The sequence below is a fragment of the Sceloporus occidentalis genome, unplaced genomic scaffold (genome assembly GCF_023333645.1).
Source record: "Sceloporus occidentalis isolate IW3139 unplaced genomic scaffold, rSceOcc1.0.p SCAF_74, whole genome shotgun sequence".
NCBI classification, from domain to species: Eukaryota; Metazoa; Chordata; class Lepidosauria; order Squamata; family Phrynosomatidae; genus Sceloporus; species Sceloporus occidentalis.
In genome coordinates this window covers 2,769,093-2,796,345 of record NW_028317054.1, presented here as the reverse complement: position 1 = coordinate 2,796,345, position 27,253 = coordinate 2,769,093, and the positions used below count along the sequence as shown (strand labels likewise).

The 27,253-nt window shown below is 38.5% G+C and overlaps 1 protein-coding gene across 1 annotated transcript in view; it reads right to left on the bottom strand.

Moving 5' to 3' along the window:
* The window catches only part of LOC149285956 (methionine aminopeptidase 1D, mitochondrial-like), a 57,298-nt gene extending 31,460 nt beyond the window's left edge, over window positions 1–25,838 (bottom strand). Inside the window, exons 1-2 of the mRNA XM_089494669.1 lie at window positions 25,799–25,838; window positions 826–995 (exon numbers count right to left, since the gene is read on the bottom strand). Coding sequence (XP_089350795.1) covers window positions 826–995; window positions 25,799–25,838 — 210 coding nt within the window. The remainder of the gene's footprint in view (window positions 1–825; window positions 996–25,798) is intronic.
* Window positions 25,839–27,253: the final 1,415 nt, after the last annotated feature.

Below are 27,253 nucleotides of genomic sequence, written 5' to 3'. Positions count from 1 at the left end.
GCTAACATCACAACAGCGCCGATGTAATATGGATGCCCGCGTGGGCTGTTGTTTATCCCGGAGAAGGGAACACAAAAGAGTAATTTAATGTATGCTTGCTCTGCAATGTGAACTTAAAGGTTGTTTTTTTTCTAATATACCTTACCAAAAAACCAAAACCTTAAAAAAAAAAACAACCTTTGTAACTTTTTATGTACAATTACGTTGGAAGTTTTTGCCGCTGGGTAATGATTGCATGCTTGCTGTAGGGTAAGGTATATTGCAGCGCCTGCTGCCAGCAGTATATAACAAGGTATATTATTATCACAAGCAGGCTGTTTTTCCAGTTCAAGAAGACAGTAATAGCCAAGTAAAAAAATGTATTACGGTAGCTTATTCGTTTCTTCAAATGAAGCCACATCAGCTACAATGTAGAGTCATCAGATTCACAACAGTGCATCTAACAACAAGGCACCAGCAGACAGCAAACAGAAAAACATCGTATTTACTTAAATCATTTACAAACATTATGGAAGATTTCGGGACTTCGCTGGCCACTTTTCTAGCGCTGATGCCCACCGGCTGTGCCCGGATCATTTCGTAGACTGCATGTAACCATCTAAATGAAGGTTTGGCTCAGGTAAAATCTGATTATCTATTCCTTATAACATTGTCTCCCTGAAAGCTGGGAACATGCGGCTCTGGTGCTTGGGACTGAATCCTAGACCAGGTTATAAGACCAGGATTTCAGTCCCCGGCTGTCAGTGGGTGAATGTACTTGATCAGTAGTGCAGTCATGCTTTATATTGACTGGGAAAAGAATCAGATAATAAAAATGACAGTTACCTCGGGAACATGATGAGCCGGAGAAACTGTACCTGGCCAAACTATACTATAAGCATTGCTTCTTTGTCTCCGGAAAAATAAATATCTTCTTTGTTGAATGCTTAACTGCCTGTGTAAGTAGATATGATTGATTGGTGAAGAGAACATTCTATGACAGTCAGTCACATAACCTGCAAGGAGAGATGTGAAAAGAAAAATATCGCTTAATAAATCCTTTTCATTTCTCAGATATCATCAAGTCTAAACTGTTTAAAGCTAGGTTCATCGTTAGCGGAACTCCCAGAAGCCTGAAAAGACTTACTATTTTGTGCCGTCAAGAGTGGGTTTCAGAGAAGGGATTGCTTGGGCCAAAAAATCCATACCTTGAATAGGATATTTGTACACATCAGGAAAGAAGCCAGCGTTTACGTATACAATCACAGAAGCCTACGTGGGTCCCAAGTTACTAAAAAGTCTCATGTAACTCTTTGGGTGCCTTTAGGAGAGATAGTCCCTCTTCCCTCTCTTAATGTTCCTCTTTCTAGGAGCTCAGAATGTGGATGGACATTGAGTGTTCCTCAGCCCTAAAACTCACAATATAATGTTAAGAAACCACAGAAAATGTGTTTAGATATTAAATTGTGTAAGAAAGATACAGTATTCCACTTCAAATTGCACCAAATTCTCACAGAACAAATTAGGCATTTGGGGGGTCAGTGGGCTGCAGGAGGCAAAATGCTTGGGGTTATTGGATCCTTTGTATTTCATCTGATCTACACACAATTCCTGCCAGTAGTTTGATAATTTTACACCGTCTCCTTTTATGCATTTGCCTCTCCACCAGAATTTGTTATGTAATGTTTGCTTGTTTGGGTATAGCGGTGGTCTTGGCGTTTGACACCTGGAGGGTAAATCCCACCTAATATCCAAAGCAAGATAGGGTTTGTATGTTCAAAACAGTTCTGGTGCAAAGTATTAAAAGTGTTCTTATCACTATAGCAACCAGTGAAACGATCCATTCAGCAGGGACATTCCACTGGTTGCTATGGTGACAAGACCACTTTAAACATAATCTCTTTTTACTCTTTTTTAGCCCCATTGCATTTCTTAGCACAGAATAGTATAAAAAGATGTTTTTTCATACTTAAGGAAACTGTTTCAGAAGAAGCAGATCCAATCAGGAATTAAGAGAATATTGTTTAAAACAAAAGGAAATTTGTAATACTGTTCTGTTACGTAATATTTTTTTAGCTCGCTAAACAAAACAATTTCATTATTTAATAGAATTCCAATAAACATATTTTTTACATATACATTACCCATAGATTAATTATAAACACATACTGGGGTATAAACACAGAAATTGGGCACTATGTTTTGCTAAGGTACAGTATATAACAAAAAAAAATCAAAAAAAGAAATATATATATATATATATATATATATATATATATATATACCATTGTGCTCAGGTGAACCCATTAAATTCGTCCCCTGGCAATTTCAATCTGTGCTTTCAGTACTTAAGATGGAAAAAATCTATGCAGATAAACCATAGTAGGCAGCATTATGGTAATCTTTTCATAAGAGTGAAGTGTTCTTGAAAAATCTTCCAGTGTATTATGCGAACACACATTTCATTTTTCATTGAGTAAAGGATGTCTCGCGTCTAATTTTTTTCCCCCTGCACAAATCTATTTATTGGGCCAATCAAAGCAAATCACTTGAGCGGATACTTTATGTACATTCTTTTGCTCTGCAAAGCCTCCTCGTAAAGCTCGGATTTGTATAAGATTTGTTATTTACGGGACAAAAACAAAGAACTATGAGGTCATCTAGCGATTACAGTACATTTGCATTAGGCAGCGACTGATGTAAGATCAACGTCCAGAATTTTACAATCAGGACGCCATCACTTGCAATGATCTTCGTTCTGTTTGGTGATCTGCATCTGAAGCATTGGATTTTAGAACTACATTTGTGTTTTGGCAAAAAAAATATGAATAAATTGCCTTTTGTGGATGGCAAGAAATGATTTTACATGTTTTTCTATAAAACAGCTGTCACTACACAGGTTGTACGCGAGGCGATTCAGCGGAAACCTCGTACAATCCTTTGGTGCGATACATATTTTAGTCATAGGAGTGGTGAATGGGAGCGATTACCATGAATAAGCCTATTCTTCCTCAGAGAAGGCTCCATGGCATCATACACAAGAGTGTTTTTTCATCATGTCTGGCATTTGTACTGTTAATAAAATGTATTTTATGTATCCGGTTCTATGCGTCCCTTTTTTTTAATGAAAGCCCTTCATCTTCTCTGTATCCAACTCATACCCATTTCTCCAAGGCCAGCTATTCAGCCATATCCCTTAGCAGACAGCATCATCTCCAGATTTTTAATTAGCAAGACTTCTCTTATTGACTAATCCGTTGGAATATGACAGAACAAAATATGACTGTCTCAATCTTATGCAGGCGATATTACAAGATCAAATTTAACGGGAACAACAAGGTATACATGTGATAAAAAGCCCCTTTACAAAATTAAAACTTTTGTCATTTCTAGAGCCGTTAAGCAACAAATTTAGTAAAGGTATGTATATATATTTTTTGCCATTGTAACTGGTTTGGAGATGATGACATTTTTTTTGTTGTTGTTCTAAAGTCTTCTCATTTATCTTTGCTCAACATGGGAGCCACCAAAGTAGGGTATGATTTTATTAAATAGGGAAGAGGAAGAGTAACATAACAGGGAGGAATAGTCCTGCAGAATTTGAGGTTATGATGATGATGCTTGATCCCATGGAATAGACATAAGGGGGTTCTAATATAGAATGTAGGATATAGGAACGTGACAGATCTGGTTTAACAACATTTCCTCTTGAGTGATATCATAACCAGGCCTGGACCGGCCATCATGCTCACTGGGCAACATCTCTGTTCGGACAGCTGGTCTTCTCTTTTACCCAGCTGAATAGCCATTGATTAAAATAATGACAGGTTTGGTAAAAAATAGACTGGTAGCCTGACATAAAATAAAGAAACTCACCCCTCTGCTCCAAAGTTTATATTAATATAGAAACTGTGACTATTATGCGAGGATCGAGTATCGAGGACATTGGTTTAACTTATCAATCACGGGAAACAATGTAATCATATTTTACATTAAACATTCTCCAATCCTTTCAAATATCAGACCGAATTTAGTGATTTTGTAGATTTTTATGGTGCATTAAAGCAATATGAATCTTCTCCATAATTAGTGATGCCAGCTGTTGGGTAGTTACGTTATATTTGCCGAAGTGAATACACAGCCTGGTGTTTCTTTGTCTACGAACAGCCATTATAATATGGAGAACACATTAGGAGCACCTGCATGGGGAGCTGTTTGCACAAATTCGTTGCTGGCTGTGAGTTGCACTGTGGCTCTCAGCAGGCTATCTGGTGCCGAACACTAGTAAGTTTTGGTAATTGCCACGACTGTGGCGCCCACCTGCTCTGGTATATAAACCAACCCTGTCTAACTGCTCCAATACTTATTGATCTGCTTTTCTAGGAACAGATAACTAGCACTTGATCCACAGTAGGGAGCCTTTCTACGGGAATTTTTATACACCAATGTATGTATGCTTTCTAAAGAGGAAAACAATATGCAAATTAATAAAAAGTCAAGCAAAGTGTGGCTGATTAAAAATAACCATTCTACTGTTGTATTGGGATTGCGTAACGCAGATGATGGTGGGCAAGGAGTAAGATGTCTTAAGAACAGATTTGTACAGAAAAGCTCCCATCTTAAGGACAAAAACCTGTTTATTGGTTGAAATGATAGAATCCAGCGATATGCCTTGGGCTGGAGCAGCAAATGATTGAACAAAATGGACAGACGAGTGCCCTTCAAAAAGAAACAAAAGCAAATTCATTCTACTGACAGACGCTGATTACATGAAAGAATTTTCTTTTTGTAGGTGACCCGTACCTGTTTCATCTGCACATTTAGGATAGGAGATGTCTTTAAGCAATTGTAATCATCATCTAACATGCAAGGGCTTTCAAGATCAGCTGAACGATAGTGTCACGAGTTCTAAACTACAAACTTACTGAGAACAACGGTGCATTTATATCTACAAAGCCTTTGCTCCAGTGCTGGACACACTATCTCCAGCGTTACTACCAGGGGTTAATTGCTCAGACAGCCAAATAAAATCCACGGAAAAGCATATAATTATGCAGACACTGAAAGGACACACTCAATTTTGAAGCTTACTTATGGGTCTTCAAAGAGAAGGGAAAAAAGGCACTTGTAAATAACATCAGTGATTTTCATCCCATGGAGGGGGGGGGACACACAATCTGCATACACACAAAGCTGCGACATTTAACAAAGGTTGCACTAAGCAACTTGCAGCTACCTGAACACACGCAACTGATGATAACGCAAGTTAACAGGACTCAGGTTTATCCAGCATCAAATACAACACCGGAATAATTTCAGCCTTTCCATTAAAGATAAGTAATGTTTGCCCAAATCTATTAAGAACGAGGAGTACTATTTTGCAACAAACAGGAACTATGCACTAAAACAAATGCAATTTTAGAATTGAAATTATCAGTTTGACAAAATATGTGCTTCACAGCTTTTTCCTGCCAAATAAAATGAAGGTATGTCATTTGCCAGCAGGAGATTCGTTCAAAAGCTATCACGGATGAAAATTATATTTGTGGAAGTTGCAGGGCGCAGTGCACTTGACTGCCTTTGTATTTTGTGGTGGCGCTCTTTGTTATGGATGCATGTGAATGGTGATACCAGGGCATGTCTGTACACAGCAGGGAATGAGGATTAGATTGTCATATTAGGTAAGGATACAGTAACAGCAAGGGGTAAACCCTGTCACAGTCATGATACACACATTTTACCTAACTGAAATTATTTGGAAAGACTGGAAATTATTTGGGCCAAGACTGACCATCGGCTGCGCTCGGTAGGCTGCTGGCCCTCACTGCCCCATACTCAACAGATTGGAGTATAAAACATATAATGTGTATATACATATATATATAACTGGAGCATAAAAACATAGCATGCGGCCTTGCATAACCAGCTATCGGCTGCACCTACGTCATCAGACCACTGCTGGACATAAAGTGCCAAGGCAGCCTCAGGGTCGCCTTGTCAGTCCCAGGTAATCTTTTTAAATACTGGCCACCTTACTAGTAAGTAGGGAAAGGTTCCTCGTTACTCAATGCTGAACATATCGAAAATCACATTTATTTTTACCTCTCTTGTTTTTTCAGTGTAAGCCACTGATCGAGAGAAGATTTCCATTCCTTTTTAGACCTTCTTACTTTTAGAAGTTTCTTTTGGGTCAAAATAAACATAATAATTAGCGTCGGTGTTTTACAGTCTATGTACAGATATACAGTTTATATACTACAAAAACAGATAATCTATAAAGATGCCACCTAGAAGATTTCTATTTTGTGACCATTAAATATATCTAAAGTATGTATTGTCTCCAAATCTCCAAATTAACTTCATAGATACTAAAAATGAAAGAATACTGAAGAATGGGAAGAAGCATGATGCGAGTTACTTCCAGCTCAAAGACCATTTGTGATAAACTATTTCTTTTTACAGTGACGTGTTAAAAAAAAACATTCTTCAGAAATCAGTATTAAGAAAATATGTATTGAAGTGTGAAGTATAAAGCTTGTTTACTTGTTTAATAAATCTATTAGTACCTCGATTGTATGTCTCGAGTAACATGGACACTTCACAGCTATCCGACCTGTTTTAGTTTCCATTTAAGAAATAACAACTACTAGTGGGTGGGTTTATTTGGGCAAGCATGTGGGCTTTCCTGGTGGTCCTGTCATTAACCATGCGCCCTCAAATAGTTTCCACACAATTTACAATGTGCAGATCTACCATTCTGAGTGTGGAAAGCATGCTTTGGAATGCTCAGGGCAGCGATCAGGATGTCAGTCTACCACAAGACTTCAACTAGAGGGCTCTTAACACGTTTGGGAGATTAGAGAAAATTAGATTAATTTGTGTGAAAAGAAATGACAGAAACATAACTTGGTTTGATATAATATTGAAGAACACTCAGTTATTTGCCTCAGAGTTTTCGTGCAAACGCATGTTTGATTGCATGGTGTTGCAGGACACAAGATCTGAATCTTCAGCCTATACCAATATTCCGAAGGACTTTAATAACTCTCACCTCCAATTCATGCACCTTATCACTCGCCTACTAAACACTACATACACCACACATTGAACAATCATTAAATATTGCCCGTAGACCAAGGCTGTCCAACTCTTGTCCTGGAGGGCTGCAAAGCACGCCAAAAATACTGTTTAGTCATACCAGAAAACAAGTAGTTTAATTGAGATACCCGCACTCAAGATGGGATACACAAACATTATGGCTTGTTTGCAGTCTCCGAGAACTGGAGTTATACAGCCCTGCTGTAGATGTTGGGAGAAGATCTTCCCAGTCACTATTTCTCATCAAGTAAAAAAAAAAAAATCCACCTTAAGTTTTGTCTTGGGAGAAGTCTACTGATCCCTGTCCTTAAGCTTCAAATGCAATCTCACTAACATTTTTGCCTCCAAAATCATCTATCACTAGTGTTGTGTTTGTGACAGTTGTGACTGGATCCAAGACAATGGCTGCCCATCCACTCTGTCTCCCTGCAACCCCTTGACTTGGTGGCGAACCTGAGAAGCATCAACATTCATGCCTCCACTTACACCGGCTTCCCTATATGTTCTGCTGCTGGTCCAAATGTGTAAAGAAACCTCACACTATTTGGGCAATCATAACCCAATGCCATGGATCTTTACATTGGAGTAGAAAGGAGGCATGTCTAAGTTCCTCCACTAGACCACTATGTATATCTGACCCAAGATACCTTGCTTACCCAAACAGGTATTCACATAGGGGAAGACGGGTAGTAGCAGGCATAAAAAAAGATACATTTGTCAACATACAATAGCCTCTTAACAGATCATTCTTCTTTGTTTTGATTTGCAAAACCTTATAAAAAATATTGTCAACATTCTCAGGAAAAGGATTTATTAGTTTTTAGGCTTTTCTAGCTATTAAGATTTTGATGAAAATCAGCATTGATATCCAAAACGATTTTTTTTTTTTATAGTTGAGCTTTTTTAACTTAATTATATAAAAAGTATGTATAAATATATATACACACACATTTATATACAGTATATATAGATAACCACACTGTGTGTTACACTTAAGGGTAGGCAAGGAACACTTGACTGCAACACATTGGACATGCAAAACATATTTATTTATTTAGTGGTTGTTTTGCTAGGTAAAATAAAGACAGGTGGAATGCTTTATTGAATTTAGCCACCAACTCATTCATTTAAGGAAAGACTTAAAGGCCCAGAAATCACAGCTAATGACTGGGCCTTTGGGTCGGGGTCCTCTCCAGGAGGAAAGAGTGACATTTTAGTCATGTCAAGGTTCTGCCAACTCCCCCATCCTCTTAACAGGACACTCAAGCTATCATATGTACGTTAATGCATATGATAGCTGCGTGGCCTCTTAAAATTTTCATGTGGTACATTTTGCTAATACTTGGAGAGATTCTACATTACACCCTCCCAGTAAGTAGAGATACATGTTCATTTTTGGAGGGTCTATTAAATACACAAACAAAAAAATGATGTAAAAAACTACTTTAACTTATAAAAGGTCCCCAGAAGAAGGATCAGAGATACTAAAATGAACCTAAAGCAGCTTCCTTCTGGAAACCCACCTTATTTGCAGTACAAGTCCTTTTCCATCTCTGGAGTAACAACTGATGTCATGTGTATACCTGAGAACCGTATTGTAATGTACATTGTATTGTAAACAACCACAGAGAACTCAGAATGTACTTAGTTGACCCAGCAAGCCTACAGTTCACTATTAATGCTTGTGTTTATCTAACAGAAGACCAGCCCAATAAAACTACGGAAGCTGATCTGAAAATTGATTTTTATGATCACAGTTTATAAAAAAAAAAAAAAAAAAAAAAAAAAAAAAAAGGAATGAACCAGAGAGGTTATGTAACACAATGATACAGCTCATTGTTGTTGCTTTTTTCTTTATTATTTTTCTTATTCACAGGTTCATCAAGCTACTCAGAAAACAGTAGTTGGCAAACCTTATGTGGCCAATATGTTTTGAACTTATTTTCTATCCTCAACTTGATGAAGCACTTATTTCCTTCCATGAAGTGAAAAAAAAAACTAGCTGTTGACTTAGTGAACATACCATGGAGAGTAGAACTGTTGCTACTGTGCCATTAGGCAAAATCCTGTTGTCTTTCTGTGTTAGGCACGGCTACTAGAGGTTTTTAGAGAACCATTTTCAACGGTTTAATTTTTTTCTCAGTGGTGGTTCAGGAGAGCATATAGAAAATGGAAACAAATAGAACAGCTAGGGAACATGGTCCCTTGTTTGGGCCACTCAGCTGCCCATTAAGTACTTAGACTGAAAATTTACTATCCAAAATGAAGTTATAAAATCCATCTTTTTTCATTTAAAATTATATTTTAATTTTGATAAATAATGCATACAGCATTGTAGCATTATTTCTTTAAACCTTTTTTTTTAACCTTTTGATCTTCTGTACCTCCCTTTGCCAAGATAACAGCCATGAGCCTTCTCCTATAATGTCAGATGAGGTTGAAGAATACATGGCAAGGGATCTGAGACCATTCCTCCATAAAGAGTCTCTCCAGATCCTTCAAAATGTCAAGGTTGATGCTGGTGGACTTTCCTCTTCAGTTCACCCTACAGGTTTTCTATGGGGTTCAAGTCACTGGACTGGGATGAACTGGCAGGAACTTGATTTTATGGTCGGTAAACCATTTTTGTGTTGATTTTGATGTATGTTTTGGATCATTGCCTCGCTGGAAGATCCAACCACAACACATTGTATGCTTTCTGGCAGAGGCAGTCAGGCATTTGCTCTGAAAAAAATCTTGTCTTATATTCAAGCAAATACAGTATTTTGGGGTATTTTTTAAGAAAAGATCGAAAGGTTAAACTATAAAGACAAATTTGCTCATATTGTTTGCTCATATATATTTACCAAGGGTGTAAATCCACAATGATGTAGATAGAGTGCGGAATCTTAGTTATGATACTGTGTTGGATATGGTGATTATTAATGGAGATAACATGGTATCATTTAGATATCTGATAAATAACTGAGCGCAGAGGTCTGGTCATACTGAGCAGTGAAACACCAATTTCCATCTGTCCTAATCATCCCAATACTTACAACAATAATGTGCAATTCATACCTTGACTTAGCAATGGTTTTGCAGAAAGTTTTGATTTCCAGAATTAGTTTCATCAACGTTTCCTTACAAATAAAAGCATTTCTTAAAATGATCAACTAATATCCTATTTTACTGGTCTTTTTGTCATGAGGAGTTCTAATAATTTGAAGATTTAAGTTAGAAAAGGTGGTTCCTGGGAGCAGTCACATGGATTCTCTAGAACAGGACATTAAATTCTGGTCCTTAATTACCCACAGAAATGTAGGATTTCTGTTTTAACTCAAATGAGCACAGGTGGCTATACAATAACCACAGGTCTATAAAAAAAAAAACACTGGTTAATCCACCGTGTTTACCTGTGAACATCCTGAAAACTCAAACTTGGGTTTACTCAAGGACCAATACTGAGAAACTCTGTTCTAGAAGTTCCACCAACATTTAGCAGAGATTGCTTCAATTATTCAATATGATAGAAATACTTTAAAAAAAGTGGCTGTAATTTTTAGAAAAGAAAACCTTATTACTTATTTATTCTGTCCAATTATTTTATGTAAGCCTACCTGTATTAAGTGCCAATACAGATTAGTACAGCCCTTGAGAGAAACCATGTAATGTACCCTCAGTGCTAGGAGATCATCCGCTCTATGCTGTTTCATGCAATGTCATTACAAATATCATCTAGCTGACCCATGCGCTTCTAAGAAGAATGGTATATTAAAGACAAACACATTTTTAAAAGGATAATTAAATCCAAATGCATTTTGGATGCCATATCCCTTTAATCAAAACATACAGACTAACAGTCTGCAAAGATTAATGCACTTTTTAGAGCAAAAGAGCAGTCTGTAAGAAAAAAAATATCAAAATGTAAAAGATAATAAATTTCTGGCATAAATCAACTATGTTAAGATAAAAACAAGAATAAATACAGGGGAATATTCTACTGAAATCCCCAATAGAGACTACAGTTAAAATCACATCTTAAGAAACCCAGGAATTTAAACTAAACAAATACTTGAGAAGAATAAGTGATGTAATTTATGCAGATGGATACAGACTCTCTAGAGACAGTGTATATAAAATAGTTACATTTTTACTCTTTGCCCTTTCTTGGAATTAATATTTATATATTGACCACTATTGAAATACCCAAGTAACCTAAGCTGTTTTTAGAATTGTGGTAGAAGGTTATCCATAACAAAGGTTTGGTTACACGCTCTACATAATGTTCTGTCCCACCTCTGCACCTTGGTGATCAATTGTGATCTTTTAGCCCAATCTCTGAATAAAAAATATAAAACAAATTAACTGCTTGGAAGGTTCACTTATGTGACTTGGTTGAACCTGGAACTTGGACTGTAAGTAATCCCCCGGCAGTAGGGTTTTCTACAGAGTCAGTGGAGAGTCCATTGTGGGCATTCCTGTTCCTATTAAAGTAAACTGGGGCTAATCTCTGAAAACAGGACAGGAAAGATATCTGCACCCACTTCCTAACCACTCTAGATGTGCTCATATGTGTTGCTAGCCTCACCTGATTAACTCACACACTATATGGAGTAGAAGACAGAGCGTTTGGGATGTTTCCAGGTATGGCTATAGGTAGTTTTGTGGAATTAATATAGCCAGGGCTCGTCTCTGACCAAATAGCACCCCATCTTTCTCATGCGCACATGAGCCATGCCTTTTCATTTCGAAAAACAAAAATGTAGGCATAGACCTCTTTTATGTACCTGTCAGTTTTATTGAGAATGCATTGTGCCCCTGGGGTGTTCCAAACCTATTTCCACACATTAGAGACTTTTTCGGGGTTCACAGCCTGATCCCCCCCAAGTGTAGGTGCTCCAGGCAACTGTTGAGTTTCCTGGCACTAAGAATGGCCCTGAATTTAGTCATGGAATTACTGAAAGGTGGAATTACTGAAAGTACATTTAGATCTGAGTACAACGTTGAATGTTTTTTTTTCTAAGGTAATAATAAGCAGTTTAAAAACCTACAAAACATAAAAAGCGGAATATGGAATGCTCGAACACAACAGCACAAAGTGAGTTCAGACCCGTGCCCCGGTTACTGCTGTGCTAAGAGTTTCTCACACAGTTTTTCACCAAGGGAATAAAGCCCCTTTGCTTCTACACTATGTCTGGAAAATGTCAACTTCTGAAAACTGGCAAAAGAAACATTCCTATTTGCTTACTACACTTTACTATGAGGAAAATATATGAATTTTTCTAAAAACATCTAAATCAAAACCAGAAGCCAAAGTCCACTAGAACTGAAAGTTTTTTGTACATACATTTTCCCATCTCTCTCTCTCTCATTTTTTTTGAAGAACAAAATAAGGGAGCAATTTGTCCAAATTGATCTAAAATTATTGTAGCTTAAACTTTGGAAACTCAGATCTTTCTGATAAGTCAGAAGTCATTATTGTCACCTATTAAGAAACAGAAAACAATATCAGCTTGCCATCTAGAAAGAAAAGATGTAGGGCCTTTGGTGACCAGCTTTAGTGAAATTTGTTTAGGGTTAAACTGTGTTTTGTACCTGGAATATATTAGTATTCTGTAATAACCATTTATTTAAAAATTAAGTAAAATGAAAAACAGCTAATAGAAATAATACTAACCCAGCGTGGAAGTAAAAAAAACACAGTTCCTTGAGAGCTACTTCATTTTTATTTTGGAAATTTAGTTTGCATTTTAATATAAGCTGTTAGTATTAGCGGAACCTTTAACATATATAAAAACTACTTCCATGTCAGCAACATTCAGCCCATCACCTGACAATTCCTTGGGTCTGCATACATTCCATCCCAAATCCACGTTGACCATCTTTACTCCCTGGTGTCCCTTTCTAGAAGCTCAGTATGTTTGGTTTATGTGAATGTATCACAATGTGGCACAACTAAACGTCGGAATTATGTGTGCGCAAACAGCACATCTGGCTCACCAAGAGATTGCAGAATGGCCAACCAGGGCTGAGCTGGCTCAAATGTCTCCTCCCGTTTATGTCCTTGTGCATGTCCATAGAGTGTCTTTATGTAGAAGACAAGTCCAGCTACGCTTACATGCTGCTCCATGAGTCGAGTCTATTGTCTAGCTTACCCCCACCTCGACTGACTTGTCACAACTGGCCTGATCGCTCATCTTTAAGTAGATGAAGCTGATGGCATGTGTACGATGACTTTAAACAAAATACTGTTCACGCACAGTTAGCAAATCACCGGCTGACACTTTACACTAAAAGCTGCCCCTCCAGCATCCTCTATGCTTGGAAGTTTTGCAATACACTTAGTTTCACCTCTTAGAAATAATGAAAATATGAAACAATCTGTTGCACTAACTCAATGGTTATACCCAGGCCCGGACTGGGACAAAAAATAGGCCCGGGCATTTAAGCCCGAGCAGCCCATTTTTATTTATTCTTAAAGCCCACCCTTCATGTACCATCTTTGCATTTACTCATTCTCACAAATCATTAACACATTCATTAATGCAGTCTCACAAATCATTCAAGCAATTCATCCACACATGAATTCATTAATTGTCATACGCATTCACACAATTCATCCACACATTTATTCATTCATTCTCATACGCATTCACACTACCCTCTCCCCATCTTATCTGCCCCTTCTCACTATGTTCCCCCTTTTCACTATGTACCCCCTCTCACTATCTATCCCCTCTCCCCATTTCTCACTATCTAACCCCCTCTGCCCCTTCTCACTGCACCCCCCGCCCTCACCCTACTTACCTTGTTGCCGGAGCAAGCAGCAACTGCGGCCGGGCCCGCAGCAGGACCGGACTGACTGGGCCTATGCGGCCTCTACGGCCGCATTAACGCACCTGCCCCTTAAGCCCGGCGCAACTGCGACCGGGTCCGCCACTCTAAGGGGCCGAGAAAACAATGTTCTAGGTTTTCTCATCAGACTTTGACCACTCCATGTTTAGATCTCCCACTCACTGGTTACCACAAGCAAATTTATCTTACTCTCTAACATCGTCTGTAGTATCTAGGGAAAGAGATATTGCAGATACCCGATAAAGCACTTACCTAACATTGGTGGGCCCTTGCCACAAGTTATCGAATCAAACCACTATATCTCAAAACCTTTATACTAAATAGCTGGAGACATCAATTTTATTTGTCATTTGGATCCTCAAATTATCTTGGGTTGGTTAAATGCATCGCAGTGTTGCATGGTCAAATTTAAAAGAAAAGATGTTTCCCACACTAAGTTCATCTGGAATTTTAATTGTAGGAACACATCATGCTGTGTTATGCTATAGTTATGCTAAAACATCATATTTCACAGCATTCCTTATACCACTGATTTATAACTTCACGACCCAGACAGCCATATATTTACAAATTTACAAGCCTATATTTGCTTTCCACCACCTCCTAACAGAATTCAAATTTACATTAAACCAGATTTTAATCCCAAAATGAATCTTCCTGACATTCTGGCAGCCTCAGTAATCATGTCTACCTCATGTCAGGGTACCTACAAACTACAGCCTTTCTAGACTTGCCCACTCTTCTCCTGTAAAAGTCCACTTTCCACTCCAGGTCCAATCATTATTCTGATTATCAGATGCATGCTTCTCAATTACTGCTCTTTAGAAGGCCATTAGTTGATGTTCAAATCTGTATTTCCCTGATGTCCCTAAGCATCGGAACGTTCAACAATGTCTTCAGCTTATCCAGACTCGACCAACTGATCCCGCTCCAAGCAGTCCTCGCCTACTGTTTCAATTCCTTCTCAACCACCGACTAGATTGTAAGCTCGCAGGAACATGGCCCTCTTCTCCTTTTGTACCAGTTTGTTACTGTTTGACTTTACATTATTCTATTGCCTCTGATTGTAAAAGCACTGCGGAATCTGCTCACACTATATAAACTATTGTAATGTAATACTAAAGTCACAATAAGGTTTATTGAGAGAGTAGAAAATGTGTTTAAAAATACATCTAAATAACTTACTCATACAGCAACAAGCCAAAATGTTATATTAGAAGTCTTGGTAAAGCCCTGTTATCTAGCCATGCCTCAAACCACACCACAAAAACAAAAGTGTCCTTATTTTGGTCAAGTAAAAAGGTTACGAGGTATGACATGATTTCATCATCTCAAGCAAGGCTTCTGATCCTGGACCAACCAACGGTGCCAGTTATCGACAAAACAAACTTAAAACCTACTTCTTTGGGTGACTGTTTTCAAAAAAATATACCAACACTCTGATTCATGCTGTTATTTGTATATACCATGTAGCGCTGGGGGGGGTATCTTGTCCATTGCGATACAGAAGCGAAGCTCCATATTCATCCTGCACAGTATAGTACGGACACCTAGTGAGAAGCTGAGATGTGACTGCCCAGCAGGCAAATGCCCATGGAAATTATTTAAACACGTTGGCATCTACACAAACTTCATATGCTTATCCCTTCTCAGTGGGTGCGAGGCATGGCTATCACACAGTGATAAAGGAAGCGCTTGTTTACATATTCAGAACCAGAAATACACATCACTTATGACAAAAAGAAATAAGCATTCCAAAAGAATTACTCAATCACTGCCAATCACGCACAGAGGAATCTACATAAGCCAACGAGTGGAGTGTAAAACGCGGAGGGCTTAAACTAAACATTGAATTACTGGAATAATAAATAACTAAACAAGCAATTACAAGTGACTCAGATTCATATCTAAAGTCTTATGAAGCGACATGCACAAAATGCACAATAGAGGAATCTGACAGCTTCACGTGAAAAATAACAACAAAAAAGCTAGTTTTTTTAAGTAATTCATTCAGATCAAGGCCTCTGCTCTTCGTTTATGCTGTCACCAAACAACTGCCACATGCGTAACCACGCAACGCAGGTCATCCTCTACACTCTGTATGTTTAAAGAGGAACTGCAACACCTGAGCTATAACCATCAGGTGTCTTCGTATTTAAATGTTGTTATTATTATATTTTTCAGGTATCACATTACATCTGCTGCTGCAGAATAACGAAATATACCCGGGGCATTTAATGCAAATTTGAAACCATTTCCCATGACCCATCAGTGATGATGTCAGGCCAAACAGGAAGTTGTAACATTTTTGTTGAGCGTCACCTACAGCCTGTGCATGAGCTTCTAGCATAGTACCATATTTGCTCGATTATAAGGACCCCCCAAAATTTTAATATTAATTTAGGAAAAAAAGAAAAAGCCTGAATATAAGACTATCCTACAGGAAAAAAGTTTTACTGGTAAATATTAATTCACATGTAAACTATTTTTTACATGCATTTTTTGTTTTTACTTCCTTTTATTTGCCAACCTGCTCCCCAGTTATGCACATCTGCCCCAAGGCTTCTATGACAGAGCACCGGATGGTCATGTTACACCAGCACTCCATCATAGAAGCCCTGGCGGAAGTGCAGACGTTCCCAGCTGACACAGAGGAGGATCCAGCTCCCCTGCAGCGCTGCGGGGGATCTGGATCTTAGTCTTATAGTTGGACCTCTATTTAAGGTCGGATTATAATATGACCTTGAATATAAGATGAGGGGTATTTTTCAGAGCAAACCTTGTCTTATAGTCAATCAAATACACACACATACAATACATCCATGGATGGAGCAGTAATTTAAAACATACAGCCAGCTGGCTTATACCTTTAATACTTTATAGCCTGTTCAGAGGGCTATAGTCTGTACCACAGGGGGGTGCACTGGGAGACTAGAAAGGCCTCCCTCTGAGGACATTTATTCAGTGGTATATTTCCCTTGGGTGCTGCCCTAGGCCCAACCAAGGGAAATGTCCCCAGCTGCCCCCTCTGCAGCCGGCATCCTGATTGCATTAAAAAGCGCCATCATATGACTGCGCCCTGTGTTGTTAATGCACACAGCGCCTTTTAATGCAATCTATGGAGTCTCTGCTGAGCCAGCACAGCCTCCATGGCATTAGTAGGCTGGTTGGGGAGATCAAAGGTTGGGCACGGGACATAAGGTATGTTCATCTTCCATTAATAGATGAGACCTCTGAGGTCCCAAAAGCCAATGACACAGATTAGTCTATTTTGGCCGAAAAAAGTATCCACTTTAAGTAAAGACTCCATTCTCAATCATTTGGACAGTGATGTTACACTATTACCTCTCAGCGGCACAATTCAATGAACTCTGAGCCATTTGTCTGCGAGGCAAACTCAGGGGTATTAATTTATTTTCTTCAAGCTGGAATTAAGAAATGCGATAACTCCTTATTAACTTGTAAGCAGTTAATTACTTTCAGGGAAAACATTTATATGCTTAATAAACAGGAGGTTGAATTTTCATATTACATGTCTGAACCTCGCAGTTCATTAGCGTCTGTTTTACAAACACTGTGTTCAAATTTATATTTCTTACTGGTTGACAATTACATTTGCATATCTTAATAAATTATACTATGATTATCGCTGATGTCCTCCTCGGTTACTTATAATTTAAAAGTGTAAAAGTGTAAAACATTGATTTGTAGTTCACTGATTTCTCTGCTTAAACGGCGGTGATCTTTAGGGCTCTCATTAACGGTGAATTTGGCTATTATTAAAATCTGTCAAAAGCATTTTACTATTATTTGGTCATGCGGGAGAGAATAAAAATTTTACAAAAAATCAGTAGTACAATAGTGAAAATGCAAGACAATTTCTAGCAGGTAAAATATTCTATAACAAGCAATTTTAGTGTAAATTAAAGCTGGAGCAATTATTGAAAGCAATTCAAATAACTTAGGTTCATGTTAGTACTATGAATATTCCGTACCTGTAATTTTTGTTTTTGTTAAATACATTATATATATATATATATATTAATATAGAGAAGAGATCATGGGAACGATTCCACTTTTTTATATCGCACATTGGGGTTTAATTAATCTGATTTGATACTGGAGTCTAGCTCAACAGTTGGGTCTATGCAGCCGTTAAACCTGAGAAATAAGCGTCTTCAGATGACGAAGTTACAGTTATTTTCAATAATCCTTAAACGTGAAACAGTAAAGAATTCCTTGGGAGCCAATGTATCAATGGTTGGTGTTGCCCCAGGACAGATCATGACATCATAATCCCAGCTCTATTTGTGTCTCAAGGAAGGAAGTGACAAGAGATTTGTGCTGGAAAAACACAGATACTAATTATAGTAATTTTTATTATCGATAATACTTAGTCCACGTCATGAAATCTAATAGTCATGACAAAAATACAAAACCATATTATCAATTACATTTAGATTAGAAATGACTTACGAGAAGCATAGAAAATGAATGCACATTATCACTCAATAGCTTAACTTTGTCATAACATATGGCTGCTGGTTGTGTATCTTTTTAAGTAATACGTAATAAGTTTATATACTACTTTAATTATTTTCCACTATTTTGTTTAATAACAGAGCTCCTCAGATTCCATTGACATTTTGTGTGATCAGTTTAACGCCCCTTCCACTTTCTGAATCTGCACTGGATTTGGAACGGTAAATAAATAGGCTTTATTTAAAAAAATACAAGGAATAAATAAGCAAAGATGTTATTTTTTTTAGTTGTAGATTTTTAAAATAATTATATTTATTCATTCTATTTTTCGGTGGGTGCAACTATATCAAACCAACAAGGTTTCAACAATAACAATTTCTAACCTAATATAAAGTACATTCGAGCCATGATATGCAGTTTAATGCAAATAATTGCTGAATGTAACCTTTCCATTAATATTTTTGCACATACTTTAAGTCCAGCGGCTGCCTGATGATCCAGGTGCGTCCAACGGCTCGATATGCACGGCTGCATTTGCCCAGTGTGCCAGATGGCCAGACAGGGTCTGGATTTGTTAGTAGGTGGAAACCTAAACTCTCCCTTTAACCATTCCTCAGATTGCTGGATTTAGTAATCATAAAATACAGAAAAATACAGAAGGGGCCCATGTAAATGTGCACTAATAGGGGTTTCCTAAATTCTACAGTTGTGAAAAAAAAGAGAGTACACCCTCTCTGAATTCTATGGTTTTACATATCAGGACATAATGAGAACCATCCCGTTCCTTAGCAGGTCTAAAAATTAGGTGGAGATGTTTGGCCATAATGCACAGCGCCGCGTTTGGCGAAAACCAAACACAGTATATTAGCACAAACACCTCATATACCAGCAGTCAACCACGGTGGCGGAGGGGTGATGATTTGGCCTTGTTTTGCAGTCGTAGGACCTGGGAATCTTGCATTCATTGAGTCGAACATAAACTACTCTGTATACCAAAGTATTCTAGAGTCAAATGTGTCCGACAGCTAAGATTGGCAGAAACTGTGTTGTACAACAGGACAATGATCCCAAGCACACCAACAAATCTACAACAGCATTGCTGAAAACGGCCCAGTCAAAGTCCAGACCAATTTCAATCCAATTGAAATGCTGTGGCAGGACCTTAAGAGAGCCGTGCATAAACCAATGCCTGCAAACCTCAATGAACTGAAGCAACAGTGTAAAGAAGAGTGGGTCAAAATTCCTCCACAATGATGTGAGAGATTGATAAACTCATACAGAGAACAATTACTTCAAGTTGTTGTTGATAAATGTGGTTCTACAAGCTATTGAATCATAACATTTTCACACATGGCTTCTCCATTTTGGCTTTATTGTTTAACACTGTGTAATATGTCATATGCAGATTTTTATCTGAGGTTGTATTTACCTAATTTTTAGACCTGTTATGGAACAGATGACTGTTATGTCCTGATATGTAAAACCATAGAATTCTGAGAAGGGTGTACTTTCATTGTTATGACACTCTGGGCTGTGTTCAAGGCTGGAGAGAAATCTATGACAAAAATGATATAAAACAAAAAGAGAACCTTCGATGATTAATATACTGTGTGTGTGTATATATATATATATATATATATATATATATATATAAATGTATAACATAATACTTTTTTATCTTACTATTTGCATTGCAAGGATTGTTCATTAAATAATTTCAGGGAAATGACAGCAAGATAAAACAATATATATATACACACACAGAGACGGTTAATAAAAGGATTAAGCAGTTTTTCGGAAACTTTATTGATTCATGTTTAAGAAGCTACTTTATAAATGTAGTTAGGGTGTAGTAAAAATGGGTGCTTTCAAACATGTACTATAGGGGCAGCAAACTGTTTTATACACAGAATAGCATGTTAGCAAGCATTGCATCCGTAATACTGCTGAGTATCTCCTGGTGTCTTGTACATAGTTGTATTGGGCTTGACTGTTTTAACTCTTAGGGTACCAACAATTTCTTGCATACTTCTCTGGCGTTGAAACATGTACAACTACTAGATAAAGACCTTCTGTTTCTATGTGAATCCAATAAACATCTGAAAGCGAAAGTCCAAATGTGAAGTAGCAAGTTTTTACTGCAGAATGCTCACCTTTTGTATTCTTGCTTTCTAGAATAACTGCAGCTGGTCTTTGTCATACGCAGCAGCAATAAGCACGGGTAACATTCCCTGCTACCATACTGTTTAAGGGATGTTATCTTAAAAAAATATCTGATTCTAATTACAGCTAAATCAAAGAGGTTTTGCTGATTAGGTGGTGTTTTTGCCGTAGGGGCATCGGGAGACGTGGAAACACAGTCGAGGGGACTGTCATGAAGTAGGACTCAGAGGCTGAACACAGCTTTCTTTGAAATCCCTTGGGAATCCTGCAAGAGAAGGTCTAGAATTCCTTAACAGGGGAGATCATGTTTATCAGCATCAACAGTTCAGCTGGGCCACGATCCAGGTAGTCTGCTTGTCTAAGCTTGATGAAACATAGGCGCCATCAGGTAACAGTAGTGGCCAGGGAGGCTGCCAGTAAGGTGTAACTCAAAACGAAAAAATGATATTAAAATACCACGGTAACCAGGCCACTTCTTTCTGCAGATTGTAATAACTGTAAACCTGATGAAGTATACATGTAGTCTGCTACCTGTACACTTTTAATATCTTCTCACACATATCATTTCAAACTTGAAAACGTTATAATCCAGACCGGAGGCAGCCCACGGGGACCATTCTATGTATATCGAGCGAGGGCTCTTAGATTTCCCTATTCACTCCTTAACCGAACACAAGACTGCGCTGCTACGGCCATACTGTTACCGCTCTCCTTATAAAAATAGTAAAGATCCAAAATGAAATATTTCAAGAGACGGGGACTACAAACCCAACCGTATTATATATATAAATATATATATATATATATTTAACTTCAGATCCAACAATCAGTCCCCAAACATATATATATATGCAACGGAGCAAAGCAGGGTCTTGTGTGTCTGGTGTTTATTAAGTTTGTTTTTTTAAATACGTAAAAACAAATATTGGGGATTTCATCACACTATATGGCCATATATTGCTTAGCCCACCACTAAGTACCCCAATCTAACCCTTACATGGCTGCATTGCTTACTATGGAGTTAAATCAGTGGGGCTGCAATGCCTTTTAACCCTTAAGGGGGGGCACCTGTGTTGTAGGTGGGGTGCTTAACCCTGATGTCTGGTCAAAATGTATTATCTATTTATATGTTAGGTAAAGAATAAAAACCTCCCGTGAGAGGTCAGGCTCTCCAGTACATTGGGTCCTTTAAGAAATGTCATGACCCAAGTGATCTGGGAATTCTAACCCCTTCAACAAAACAAAGGACCCCAGATTTATAGCTCTGCAGCTCTAACAAAATGGGAACAGGCATGTAACAGTGATTGTGCTGCTGATTGACCGAGCACTATAAATCCCTTTAGGAAGAATATCATCGACGGAACTAGACTTATGATGACAGACACAGACCCTACGGAAATCCATCTACTGGGTAACCAAATGATGCCCTCTCCATCAACCTAACAACTGGGAGATAATGTTATGCTCATTACTATTAAACCCTTTGGTAGCCACAGAACTAAACAAAAAATAAAAAAAAATTTAAAAACAGATTCCAAAAAGGACTATGATTTACTCCAAGCCAAAATCTGACATTTGTTGATAATCAACATTTACAAGGGGGAAGGTTTTATCAACTCTAAATTTACAACAAACATGGAGATAACTTTTACTTTTAGCAAATTAAAACAGCTTCTATTACCAATTATCTTAATTAAAATTATTTATGAAACTAGAGCAATTTCCATCGTATGCAACTCATTGTTGAGACAGCGCTGTACGAATTGTTTGAAGTTTTAATCAAAGTCACCAATTACTGTGATACAATCAATATGGGTTTGGTAGTCATGTTCCAACGCAATGCTTAACATATTCCCTTTGGGCTAATAATGGTTTATGCTACAAAATAGATGAAAAAAAAGATATAAGAAATATAAACATCCATCAACAATTACAAATATATTACACGTTATTTCGATGGGTGCCTGAAAAGTGCACTCAAATACAAGAAAATAAATCTAGGATTTTATCGCTTTCCATTATGGTTATTATTTAAACATATTATTATGCGAGATGTGTTGAAACAATGCAAAATATTGCACATAAATATACGGTAGGTCCAAACTGCATATGCAAAGTGGTTAAGGAGACAATACTCAACAGTTAGAAGCCTTTTATACCCCCCACACACAAAAAATAATTAATAAATCCACAGGTTGGTCCAGTGCTTTTATTTTAAATGCTTGTGGACAAATAATTTATTCTCTTTTTACCAAATATCTTGCTGGAAGGTAGATGGAGAAGAATAGAACTATTGTACAGCCTGGGATAACAAAACAAGAGCAAAAAAAGAATTTGATGGCTTTAAAGATCTTAATCAGTCATTGGTCTCATCTTAGATTCAGGATAGACATAAGACATATACCTATCCCACGCATTTTTAATCTCCCTTATTGTATTAGCCTTTACCACTTCTGCAGGGAGGCTGTCCCCCCTCTGTACTTCCCTCTGAGACAGACCACATGGCGTTGATGGACATGTACATGATATTAAAGAGGGTGTTTCAACATGGTCATACTTTTCTTACAACATTCTCAGTTGCATAAAGCAATGCTAGAAGATCACACACAGCCTCAGAGTTTTAGGTTTGCAGAATGTTGGTGGTCATTCAAGGACAATGCTGGGGGTTTAATGATATCAGGCAATGGTTGTCTCCTTTTTAAATCTACTGGAAAATGGAAGGGTTGCATTTAGGATATCCCATAATCTTTGCTTTCCGTGTTGGACCTACAGGAGAGAGGATCCATACGAATAGCTCATGGAGACAAAAGCGTCCTGTTCTACGTATGAAGAACACAAGGCTATATTAAAAGAGGGTAGCAAAGCATTATAGGCACAACCCAATAATTATTTTAACAAACACTTGTGTTTAAGGTTGACACGTCTATAGAAAAGAGGTCAAATGTGTCCATTTAGTTGTATTCCTTAAAACATTATTGGTCCACATCTCCAGCACGGTGGCTTCTATAGCTGTGTCCTGACTGCGAGCAACAGATAATCATATGATTAATTGCAGAGAATTAAACTAAACTTTTACCGGGGTTTTTTTTTTTATTTAAATTAGACGCGACTGACCATGGAACTGGCTGCAGTCACAAATACCAAAAAAAAAATATGTTTTAAAACAGCCAGCGGCAAAGATTCGGAAAGCTATAGCTACAGATAAACAACCAGATGGGCGAGAACCATGCGCAATTCCTGGAATTCCAGCTGCTCTGGACTCTGACCGCCCTCATAATTACAGCTGCCTGTTCCCGGTCACAGAACATTAAAATAGTTGGGTGAAGATGGTGACACACATATCTCACAAGTGTCCCCTTTAGTCAGGGACAGTAACTCAAAATTTGCTGGGTATGAGGGTATCACCGTGTTCTACAGTCCTAAAAGCCACAATAATGGGCATATAAATAGCAGAACATGGGTCTATAAGGTAAGTTGTGTAAATAAAACATCACTCTTGTTTTAAATGCTGCCATGGTTACAGGCTAACATTCTCTCTATAGGGGTGTAACAATCATGGTCGCAGGGGTCGCAACTGTGACCAGCCCGGCACTCTAGGGGGTCCTGAGACCAACCCTTTAAAAGCCACTTACTGGAGGTAACAGAGTGTAGCGAGCATCCAATAAGATTCTCTCACACTCTCTGATCCAGTATGCAGGAAGTGACATCACATCCATTTCCTGCATACTGGATCAGTCTGCACAGAGGGAGAGAGACACAGGCAAGCGGCTTAGATGGCAAAACCAAGCTGCTTGGGGACAAATATGGCTCAGGCTAGCTGGGGACAAAGACAGGTTATTTGGGGCTGTCTGGGAGCTGACAAACTCGTGGCAAATCTGGCACTGTGGGACACTTTGCTTCGTAAAGTCGGGAAGGGGCAATTTTTGCACCGGGCCGTGCAGTTTCTAGTTACACCCCTGGGTTATATGAATAACAATATATCAATACGCAACAGTGACACAAAATGCCTTGGTAAAGCCCCACAGCCTGTCCATCCCCCAAATACAAGCAGCCCTGGGAAATGGTGGAAGCTACATATGCCGACACGCGCGCACACTCGCACAGATGTTGGATAGCACAATCACGTACTGGCGCTATATTCCTCTCCCGTTCCTGGAGCACCTATAATAAACGTCATGAGAGTAACAAGCAGACTTGAGACTCTATCTGAACAAAACAAAGGAGGCTTCCTGTTTAAATATATATATATTTGAAATTTGAGTATTGTTTCAGTATTGAAGAAAGTAAAATCTTCGAAGCAAATAGAGCAATGGAGGAGAGGTCACCCACATCAATAATTTAGAAAAGTAGGATAAAATTTGATTATAAGTCAGCATCCCACAAACGTGTCATATTTTCAATGTAGTTTCATGGATATGATCACTGCCATACATAATTAATGGCTGGTATTCCAGTCTCTATGTAGTACTCTCTACCATGCATGCTGGGAGTTGTAGTCTCACAACCCCTGAAATGACACTCCAAGGGTCTTTTGTAAGACGGGATCTCTCGCTAATCAGTATGGTGGAATCGGGTTTTTGTATTTCCTAATGCTAATTCTCAAATAAGTCCACTAGTGTTGGTTCTGAGGTTTCCCTCATCTGTATTATTATTTGTTTTATATAGCACCATCATATTCCATAGAGCTGTACAATGGGTTTCACGTCACTTCACAAGCTTGTACTAGCTGCAGATAACCGGAAAGCCGGACGCTACCGAAACGACAGGTACTTTTATACCTGTATAATCAATGACCGTAAAGGTTTCTAGACTCATTGAATATGCAGAAAACAGAAAAGTCCAGAACCGGCAATACCTTTCATTCTTTTTATTGAATAGGGAGAGCAGGTAGACAGCGGCTGGGTAATAAAGCAGTGTGCTGATTGGACTAATCAGTTAGAGAATGATAAGAGTGCCAGACTCACTGGCCAAGGCAAACATCCAGAGCCCGAGGGAGCAGATACTTCTAGATGTATCCATAGAGTGACAGACGGCAAGCGATTAGTAATCCTGCCATCCACTCCTGCGACAGAGAACGCACTATATCGGTGACACGGGGTATACTCGGCTCTGTGAGTTACGTTCAGCGTTACTTCCGAGAAGCTGTATATTAACACAGAAAGTCAGAACTGAGCACCAACAAGCGTCAGCACACGTACAGCGCCGATTACCCTGTTACAGCCTTGCCGTCACTTCTTACCTGACCGTATCAAACAGCTAAATACTCTCAATCCCGGCATCGCGAGAGGGTTCGGCCGCATTGGAGCTCACGTGATCGCTACAGCGAGAATGTCATTGGCCAAATGTGCCTGCCGGAAGTAAATGTGTTGCGGCGAGCCGATTCTGGCGCTGCTGAAGTACGGAGAGGGACGGAGTCAAAATTAGTTCAGTGAACGGAGTACCTGCCGTTACAGATCAGAGTCTGAATCATCTTAGTATACGGGGAGATAAACTTTTATTTTATTATCTATCCAACAACCACGCGCAGAATAAGAAGAACCCGTAACACTGATCTGTGTGGCCCCTGACCTCATAATTTAAACGAATCTCAGTAACAGGAGCCAAAGACTACCGAAAATTAACAGAACAATTGTTATGAAGCCCCTTTTACCTTTCCATTGCGTACCTCCCATGTGTCCCTATTTTCCCATAATTTCAAAGAGCTTGCTGGGTGTGAGTGGATCTCGGTGTCCTGCAGCCCTAAATGTTTTTAGAACGTGTCCCCCCCCACCCCAAAAACTCTTTAACAGCAGTTTGAAACTTTGGGAGGTTCCTCATTGCATAATGCCCAATTCCTTATCTGTTACTGCAATGTATCATTACTCCCTGTAAAAATTCCCTAAAAAAAAATAAAAAAACCTCTAAAAATTTAATTGAGACAGTATGCTGATATTATAGTGGACAAAAAAAAAGCAATAGCTCATGACGAGAATTCACAGAAATATCAGCAACCGAATAAAATGCACAAGACACAATTTACTACCGTTTATTCCACGTTAGTTAAGTGCTACTGGATGCATACAAACTGCTTCATCTATGGATGGAAAACAGAAGTGTGATTCAATGCGAATACAAACCAGCTAAATAAATATATGCATTATGGATCAGGACTGGTAAAGGGACACCCGAGTCCCTCATTTCTAATGCACATCTCTGTCGTTTACGAAGGACTGTATTTTACTGCATGCAGATCTGCGCATGTGTTCACCTTCCTCTTCACCTGCCCGCTTTTACCGAAAACCAGAAAGCGTACTTAAGTATGCCGCGCGAATGTACATATGCTTCCTGCTTACGTAGAAGCAAACAGGAAGGAGAAATATGGGACAGAGGTATCTTTCACTGCAATAAAAGCACCCGCACCAACTGAATTCAATAAAATTCAATGTGCACTGAAACATACAATGGGGTGGAGTGTCCCTTTAAGAGGCCATATAAGAAAACCCAAGAAACGGTACAAAAGAAAGTGCCAACGGAATAGACGGCGATTGGCATTCCTTGGTGGCCTGGTTTACATTTTAAAACACTACCCTGATCCACATATTATGTTAGATATAATTCCTCTTCCAAGCATTTCTGTCATGGTCCAATCCATCTGGAATATAAAATGACTTAAATAGCCTAAACACGATTAATCAGAGACTTAATGGTTTGAAAG